A 9,549-nucleotide genomic window follows, 5' to 3' on the forward strand; every position below is an offset into this window, starting at 1 on the left:
GGCGCAGCAGCAGTTGGTTGTGGATGTGCCTCGGAGCCGCTGCGCCTGATGACTTTCTAATGACTCTTTTATACGGAGGGCAGCCACGCAGAGAGCATGGGCACACATGCACGCCCTGCCTTTGTGAGAGGGTGCTAAAACTTTTTACCTCTTCCCCCTCTCGCTCTCTCTCTCTCTCTCTATCTCTCTCTCTCTCTCTCTCTCTCTGTATGTGTGTCAGTGTGTTTTCTTTGTGTGTGGATAAGCACAGATGTGATAGAATATTGTTGGTTTAAGGCTTGAAAAACAAAAAAAAAGAGAAAAACATGGCTTCATTTGAATATTGTGGAATGTGGAATGACCAAACAAGCGAGGCCCACGTTTCCAAACGTGTACATGTAACCCCAGGCGTTGACATCATTCCAGAACACACGGTTCTGATCATGCTAACCAATGAGTTGGCTCCACCGGGGCACTTGGTAATGGTCCAGACACGGTGCACCTTCTAGTGCTACACCTGCAAAACACGGCGGAACATTTTTCTCTCTTCTATATCACTTTAAAAAAGTCTTTCTCCATGAAAAAAAGAACAAAAAGGTATTGAATGTGCGAGAGGGAGAGAGAGGGGAGAGGAGAAAAAAAAACAAAACAACAACAACACACTCTGTGTACTTCAGAGAGACGCGCAGAGAGAAGCTAAACAGGTCAGAGCGTCGGGGTGCTGGGGTGCTCGAGCGATGACTGCTGGTGCCGAGCATCAAAGACTCCTCTCCCAAACAGAGCTGGAGGTCTCAATTTTTCGAGTTTAAACAAGCAATTAGCGCAACAGCTACGCTCGCAAACTTTTGGGGCAGAGAAACTTTCCTCCACATCTCTTATGCATGTGCTTTTTTACCAGCCTCTCTCTCTCTCCTCCTTGACACGCTTTGCTCTCTGAACAATAGACGGGTAAAGATGGCTTCTCTCGTCTGTGGGAGTGTGTGTTTTTTTTCTTGTTGCTCTCTTTGTTGCGCCGGTATCATATAATATCCCTAATGCTAGGTTAGGTGTCACTAGAGATGAGGCAGGGAAGTTTCTCTCTCTCTCTCTCTCTCTCTCTCTCTCTCTCTCTCTCTCTCTCTCCTCTCCTTTTCCCGGTTCTTGCTCTTTAAACAGCATAGCATAGTATCATTAAAAATGTTCGCGCTTTCATTGACTTATTTATATTTGCTTGCTCCCATCCTTGCCGCCCTAGCCCGCTTCAATCCCAGAATCCCCGTTAACGGCGGGGACGACAGCGGAGATGGTGGCGGGTCCCGGGACGGCTTCTGACACCACTTAAACGAGCCGCTCGACGCGCCCCCTCCGCTCCGCTCCGCTCCGCGCGCTCACTTCAAAGCGTGCCTTTTTTTGCCAAGGCAACTGTCAACACGAGAGAGCGAGAGGGAGAGAGAGAGAGGGTAAGAGTGTATGTGTGTGTGTAGTGTGTGTGTGTCTGTGTGTGTGTATGTGTGTGTGTGTGTGTGTGTGTGTGTGAGAGAGAGAGAGAGAGGAAAAACAAGGGAGGAACAGCCTTTGAGCGACAAAAGGTCTTTACCCACCAGTCTCTGGTGAATGTTCACTTTGTGCCGTGCACTTTTTACTTTTTTCCCCCTCCACCTTCATTTTAAAAGAAGAACCAAATTGCTATCTCACCGTAGTCACTTTTCTAAAAAAAACAAAACCCTCTTCCCCCTCTTACTCCATTTTTCTTGTCTTCCACTATTATTATTTTATTTAATTTTTTTGAAGGGGTGGGGGGCGTCTTCCTCCTGTTTTTTTCCACCCCTCTTCCCTTTAACTAGCGCGCAGCATTATCTTTCCTGGGACAGCTTTGCTTTATTAAAAGGAGGTGAGTGTGTATCTCACCATGCCGGCTGGCGTAACTGTCACCTGTGAATGGTAATGGTGCCCATGACGACTGAAGGGGCCTGTCTGAGTGAGCTCTTTGATTGCGCTTTTTATTGTTTTTCCTTTCCGGAAGCTTCTGTTCCCCGGCGTTGTCACTCTCTGGTAACATTGATAGACGCCACTCCGTTCCCACTCACAAACTTTTTCTTCACAGGCTTCTGGTTTTTGGGATACCCATTTTAAACGGTCTATGATGAAACCACCGCAAAATTTCTAATAATCACCCGTTGTCTCGTAAAAAGCTAATGTGTACACCACCTTTTACGATAGGTGAAAGGTGTCTGACTAGTGAGTTTATGTTAGTATGTGCTATGCTTTGCATAAGGCCTGTTGGAACCTGATTGGCATACACTAGTGAAAGATACAGTATGCCTGTGTAATTCTTCAAAAAATCCCAGTGACCAATTAAAGAAATGACCTCAGATGTCCAGCATGTTTTTCCACTGCTTGCTCTGATGGGGTAAGAAGAGCATTTATGCAGAGGCACTTTCCATGACAAGGAGGGATATGATGATGGGGCATTAAGAGTGGGGGTAGAATTCTATCAGACGGCGTCCTCAGCATGTTATGTTTGCTCTGAAACACATGTGATGCACATCTGTGATGTGGGCACAGGGGGAGTGGACATTGTGCTCTGACATTGTGTCTGACAAAGTCCCATAACTCTCTTTGTCTCTTCCTCCCACTCCAACAAAGGCTGCACGTCATGTTCAGTACTGATTGATGCTAATGGTTGATGCGATGTCAGCATCGCCCATTTTAAGCCACGGCTCTTATGGGACTCCCCCAGATGACGTCAGTGGTGTGACAGTCTAATCCATGACTGGCTTTACGTCGTAAAACGTTCACATAACTTCAACTCATAATATTGAGCACTCATTTGAAGCTTGTTAATGTACCATTTGATGTCCAAAAAACGTAACGTGCGCACATCCAAAAACAGGTGCTGGATAAAAAAGTATTGCCGTAGCAAAATCTCAAGGAATAGCCACACGCTAGCTCACAGAGAAGGGGGGCGTCTTCTCAGAGGAGCTAGTGTGCGGATATTCCATGAGATTTTCTACCATTTGATGTCCACAAATGTACTCCTCAAGGTAATGCACCATTTCTAAGCTATTTAGTATAGCAGTATAACAAGTAAAGGCTGAGACAGAGGCAATTTTACAAAAATAAATTGGACATCACATTTATTTGCAGTAAATATGTTTTTTTTTTATTAATTTGAAAAAACACCAGTGTTTCTTTGTACTGAGAGGTGCTATGAAATCTCACCAGCTCTATACTGCAGAAAACCATATTGATTGGTTGTTGAAGTGTTAATGTCATGTTCCTGCCAATCCCAAAAAGTGGGAGGGATGTGAGTTGCTCATTGGGTCTGACATAAAACCGGGACTCTTGTTTACTTCTTATTGAAGGTACTGATCCCAATGAGAGTGAGAAAGAGAGAGAGAGAGAGAGAGAGAGAGAGAGAGAGAGAGAGAGAGAGAGAGAGAGAGGTATGTAAATGAGACTCAAGTCTTGGCCAGACAGAGATTATGTTTGTTTGTGTTGATTACTCTTTGTCACTACTGCCTTTGCATAAAGCTTATCAAAATGAAAGCCGTCTGTGTTTGTTCCAAAACAGAACAAATTTTTTTGGTCATAGTCTGATCTTATTCAATTTTTTTTTTTACCAAGTGGGACTCTTTTAACTTTCCTTTTTGTAATGTGGCCTGTTTGCTGTTGAGTCCATGGATTCTCTATTCTCTCTGCCCCCCCCCCTCCTCCTCCCTGTGGGCTGCAGTGTGTAATCTGGCCCGGGCAGAGTTGCTGGTGGGTTAGGGCCAGCTCGGAGACTCAGACCGGTCACCAACCGTTTATCTCTCCTTCCCAGCCTCACCTCCCCGCGTCCCTGTTCCTCCGCCAGGTTAAGTCGGTCCCCCCATGCTCCTCTTCTGGCCCCAGGGGCCAGCCAGACCGGTTTGAGCCTGCCCACCCCCCATCCCCTTCCCAGACCTCCACCCCTTCAACCAACAAGTGACCAGCTCTGTCTGCGGCAGGATCCAGGATCCGTGCCTAATGCATTAGCCCATCTTTCCGGTGCTCATTCATTATGCTGGATTTGAGGGAGAGGAGAGGTTACACAATGTCTGGATTTTTTTTTTGTGTGTGTGTGTGTGTGTGTGTGTGTGTGTGTGTGTGTGTGTGTGTGTGTGTGTGTGTGTCCACACTTGCTCAGCAGCCAACTTTGAACTGTTGTGGCGAGGACCGAGAAAGGAGGGGAGGGGGGGTGTTTGGGGGAGAAAAAGCTGATTAAAATGAAATCTGCTCCATGGAAGATGTTGTTGAGCAGCGGAGCAAATCTCCAACATGCCCTTTCCTTAACCTTTCTGGAAAAGGTCTCCATGCTTACTTGAGCAGTGTTTTGTCTCTCCTGCAGATTAGACGTGCTGTTTATGTCTGTTCGCACTAAACAGAGACTAACAGTACTCACTGCACATATTCTTAGACTTTTGGTTGTCATTCACTGGATTTGGGAAGTCCATTCATCCATGTGTCAGATTGCTGTGGATTAAATGAAATGTGTTGATTTTGCACTTGTGATAAATAGAGATAAGCTTTTCTTTTACACTGTACACTATAGTACACCATACTTAAGCAGTCTTTTGTAGTGCACTATACCTAAACATTCATTTGTAGTGCACTATACCTAAGCAGTCTTTTGTAATGCACCATACCTAAGCAGTCTTTTGTAGTGCACTATACCTAAGCAGTCATTTGTAGTATACTATCCCTAAGCAGTCTTGTCATGCCTGTGAATACCCATATGAACCTTTGGCAAATTTGGGATGTGCTCTGCAGGTCCGTCTGGCCAAGAGACCATTGACGCCCATTTTTCAATGTTCCAAAAACCTGGGCACGCAATTACAACCGCAAATCCGGCCTGATTTTTTTGATGAATTGAGTAAACAACTGCATTTAAAACCTTCGTTTACAAGATTGCTGCAATTCTGATAAGAGTTTAATGCACCAATTTAGTTTAATTTCACTGCTGGTTACGCCCCTGCTGGAAGTCATAAGTCAATCAACCTTTTCCAGACCCACTCCCAATCTCAGTTGAGAAGGTTCTGGTGTCAACGAGGCCAGTCTTGTCACTCTTGAGAATTTACTACTGTGTTAAGCATTTTGTAAATCCATCCCCTTATCTCTGCTCATCTATTTTCAATTGAGTAACAAGACATGACACTAGTTGTTACATTTTTACTCTATTACTAGGACTTTGGGGAGGTGGTACTGTACATGGAATGATTCTGTTTAGTGATAAGAGTATTTTTTTTTTGTGAAATGTCATTTTTGTGATCCCTAACAGAAGTTGCAGATTTATCTAAGGGAGCCAGGAAGATTTATTCACTCATGGAGAAATATGTTTCAACCTGTCAGGCATAATGACACAAGAACCCTGCCTGGTAGAAGGCACTTGAAAGAAGTATTTTCATGGTCTTAATCTCTTCTGCATCATACCATTTTTTGGAAAGCAGATTTTGCACGATGACAGCTCTATTCGTATTGATAACATTACAGAGACATTACGCATTCTCGCTTGTGAGAGTGATTCAGGCATCCTCATGCAGAGGTGACTGTAAGTAGACATCCAGGATATGGTGGAGTAGTATCAGTTTCTTGTCTGCATAACTGTCTCTCTCTCTCTCCCCCCCTCTCCCCCAAAGATGTGTGAGGAGCCAAGCCCTGCTCTGTTTGTTAGTCCGAGCCCCCAGGCCCTTCTCTCCAACAGATGAGGAGAACGTTCCCATGCTATCACAGCACAGTCAATATGCACCTGATGATGACTCCTGTACGTGTGTCTGTGTGTGTGTGTGTGTGTGTGTGTGTGTGTGTGTGTGTGTCTGTGTGTGTGTGTGTGCGTGCGTGCGTGCGTGTGTGTGTCTGTGTGTGTGTGTGTCTGTGTGTGTGTGTGTGTGTGTGTGTGTGTGTGTGTGTGTGTGTGTGTGTGTGTGTGTGTCTGTGTGTGTGTGTGTGTGTGTGTGTGTCTGTGTGTGTGTGTGTGCGTGCGTGCGTGTGTGTGTCTGTGTGTGTGTGTGTGTGTGTCTGTGTGTGTGTGTGTGTGTGTGTCTGTGTGTGTGTGTCTGTGTGTGTGTGTGTGTGTGTGTATGTGTGCGCGTGTGTATTTTAACAGGTGCAGTATCGAGAGCTGAAACCGGAGCCCGGCCATAGCCCAAATAAAAGAAAGAAAAATAACCCAGGATAGCCGCTTCCCGCCACCCCCGGCGCCCCCGCCACCCCCGGCGCCCCCGACTCCCACGTGACCCTCCTCCTGTGGAGTCTTTCTCAGCAGCACTTTGCCAAGGAGAGGAGAGAGCAACGAAGGACGAGAAGAACTGCAGTGGACTGAGAGAAGAGAACTTTTGTCTTTCTTTTCCTCCGTCTCCCCTCCACCTCTCTCATCGTTTGGCCCCCTGTTTTGTACAAATGGAAGTCAAATTGCCGTTGTAAAACAACAGGACCACTTTTCTCTGTGTTGTCATGATGGCAGCTCTGATACGGTCCATGGTGGTTGGATGCCACGCGACTCCACACAATGACGTGGACAGTTTTAACAGCCATAATTCCAGTGGTGAGATGCTACTTGGTCATTGCGAGTGTTTGTTTGACTGAAGACATCCTCACATGCACTTGGTCTCAATTACCAACATGTTGGATGCTCTGGTGTCAATGTGTTTGATTTGCCATGTTCAGATTATAAGCATCAGAATACTTTTTTTTTTTTAAAAAGATGCCATGGATTCTTTCTCTTTTAGAATTCATTTTGGTTTACAAAAAAAAAACAAACAAACAAAAAAAACGAAACAAAAAGAATAGGCATAACGCACTGGACTGAACATCTGTTTTTACATTTGACTTTGATGAATCTACACTACTGTGCTGCGTGCTCTTTATTTTGTAGTGGAGAATGCCAGTCTTTGGTCTTTTTTGGAGCCCTGCATGAACACAATAGCCTTAGAGGTCCTCGTGCTCCAGCCAGCGTTGACATTTACCGCTCAAGCGCTCCCACTCGTGTGCCAACCCCTCTGTGTGTCTCTCTGCTCTGCTCGTGGGTTAAACAGACCAAACGGCCAGTGCAGAGCCTGCCCTCTGAGAGATGGAGAGAGAGAGAGATGGAGAGAGAGGGAGAGAGAGATTGTTACAACGGCAGCCCCCTTGTGATGACATAGACCCATCGGCCGTATTTCAGAGCCTTCATCAGGCATCAAACGATGCCCCCCCCCCCCTCCCTCCTCTCCTGTGGGCTTGCTGCTTGTGGTGCCATGTCGCTGATAGAGATGTCCCCACATGCAGACGCAAACACCAGGCTGCCCGCGAGCCCAGCTGTAATCTCATTTGAAAGGCTGCCTGCTCTGCCTGCTCCCTCGCTCTCATTTCCACTTGTACCACTTCAGTGGGCATCAGCGCTCTCTCTCTCTCTCTCTCTTTCTCTCTCGCTCTGTCTCACTCTCTTTCTCTCTCTCGTTTTCGCCTGAGGGCAGTGTTCTCTCTCTCCATCTGCCCCACCTCCTTTGCCCAGCACTCAACTTTGATCTCTCTTTTAGGATGTGTGAGAGAGTCTGGTTGCTTGGCACTGTTGTATTGTGTATTGTGTGTGTGTGTGTGTGTGTGTGTGTGTGTGTATGTGTGTGTGTGTGTGTGTAGCTCTTCACTGCAGTTTTTTGCTGCATCGTCTGCGTCAACATCGAGACAAAAGAGGGAAACTGTCGATTTTTCCCCCCCCTCGTTCGCTCCCCTCAGCCCCCAGCGCCTAGTGCCCAGCCAACCCCCACCCCTCCACCACCCAACTCCCTCCTTCTCCGAGGTCATGTCTGTGTGTTGGGGAAAGAGTTGTGACTGGGTCCAGGGCTCTCTGCTCGGGGAGAGTCCAGAACTCCGTCCATCTAAGACTGCTCCCTATGCAGCTCAAAGCCCCTCGCAAGGATCGAAGGAGGGCGGGTGTTGGGGAGAGAATTTCACTCGTTCGAGTGAACATGGGGACTCTGTCTCAAAGGCCAAGCCAGTTTTGCTCCTCGGTAAAGCACCATACACCCTGTTAGCTCAGCAATTCATTCTAAATCCTCTCTGTGCAACAGCTTTAGAGAGATCTGTTAAAGGCTGAATGTGTACGTGTGTAAAATAAGTTTCGAAAATGTCTGTGGTGGGTAAGTATTGTGCGGCGTTTAGCATCCCAACGCTCTCGTCTCTAGCTGTTTTTATTTTTTTTATTTATTTCAACATTTTAAAGATGTCCATGCTGTGTTTGCAAGCAAACCAAAGTGAATTTATGATGAAATAGAAGAGAAATGGATATACATAGAGAATGTAATGTATCTGTAAAAATGCAAGCAGAGTAAGCACTTTCATTTGCAACACTTAAAACTTATTTATTGATTTCCTTTCTTTCTTAATTGTGTAAATGAGACACTTGATAATTTATCGGTGTATTGTACATGCTTGTAAATGGTCAAATGTTTTCAATTGTTGTATAGATGTTTGTGTGTCCTTTGTATGGATTTAAGCCTGCTGTGTTGCCTGTGACATCATCATACTCCCAGTTGCTGACCAATGAGATTTCAAAGGGCAGAAATGGATATATAAAGGGTAATGAATAAGATGTATCAATGGAGTATCAACAAAACCGGTTGTTATGTCTGCAAATTTTGAAAAAAGTAGAGGAGAAATATTAAATATTTTTTATTGACCTGTGTTCACTTTCTGACATGTTTATTTGGGTGGCCTCTTGCTTGAGTGTAATCAACTTACTGTTTACTTGTTTTATAAATTATATTTCAATCATTTGAGAGGTTTCACAAATATACATCACTAAAACTCCCACCATAATTTTTAGAAGGACATCAACATCTGCAGCATCAGTCAGCGTATTGAAGGTCTTTTTTTATGCTGATCGACAAAGAACAGGCTCAAATGGTGACATAAAGCAAATTATATCTACCATAAAATGTACAAAAACAAGGGCTTAACAAAAGGATGAAGAATAAATTAATGCCAAGAAGGATGGTGAGTGTATCTGCTGAGTAAGAATGAATCACACGTTTGTTTGTTAAGGTGGTGGAATTTAGAATGTTCTTTGAGTGTAGTGATGGGGATTATTGGTAAAAGGAGTGCAAACAGAGTGGTGTGTCTTCTCCCTTCTAGAACATCAGAGGCATTCTTACCTGTTTCGTCATGACTGTCTCCCCCCCCCCCCCCCCCCCCCACACAGTCTGTCGTCACGCTTTCCTTTTGAATTTGACTCCTTTAATTGGAGAACGGATATCTCAGGAAGGGAAGTCGCTGTCTACCCTGAGAAAACCGAGACCTTCAAAGCCTGTCCCTCTTGCTCAAACGATTTTCCTGCATTTAGCTTTCCACTGGTCTGTGTCCACACACATACCTGTGTTTCATCCTCCTCACTGTGCACCCAAAATCCCTCTGCACCAAGACGAGCAGGACCTGCGCCTTTGATAAACATACCTCCTGCATGTATACACTCTGAAAAGCCTGGAGGAGTATGACCCGCCTTTAATAACCAAACCCAAGCAAGCACACCCACAGAGACATACACCACACACAGGATGATGAAGGGAACATGTTTCACCCATTGTGTCGAGGAGGGGG

General features: G+C 45.4%; 1 protein-coding gene across 6 annotated transcripts in view; it reads left to right on the top strand.

Annotated features, from left to right (window-relative positions):
- Positions 1 to 8,632, top strand: part of LOC143127500 (multiple C2 and transmembrane domain-containing protein 1-like) — a 164,728-nt gene extending 156,096 nt beyond the window's left edge. For 5 of the 6 annotated variants that reach the window (XM_076289044.1, XM_076289047.1, XM_076289046.1 and 2 more), the window contains one exon: positions 6,083 to 8,632. In XM_076289044.1, coding sequence (XP_076145159.1) covers positions 6,083 to 6,154 — 72 coding nt within the window. In that variant the 3' untranslated portion in view covers positions 6,155 to 8,632. Of the gene's footprint in view, positions 1 to 5,615; positions 5,753 to 6,082 lie in introns of those variants that run through there. The other variant, XM_076289045.1, reaches the window with a different exon arrangement.
- Positions 8,633 to 9,549: the final 917 nt, after the last annotated feature.

Source organism: Alosa pseudoharengus, unplaced genomic scaffold, assembly GCF_046254945.1.
Source record: "Alosa pseudoharengus isolate Yale_2024_CS ecotype anadromous, Long Island Sound unplaced genomic scaffold, YU_APseudo_1.1 YU_APseudo_1.1_scf_17, whole genome shotgun sequence".
Taxonomy (NCBI): Eukaryota; Metazoa; Chordata; class Actinopteri; order Clupeiformes; family Clupeidae; genus Alosa; species Alosa pseudoharengus.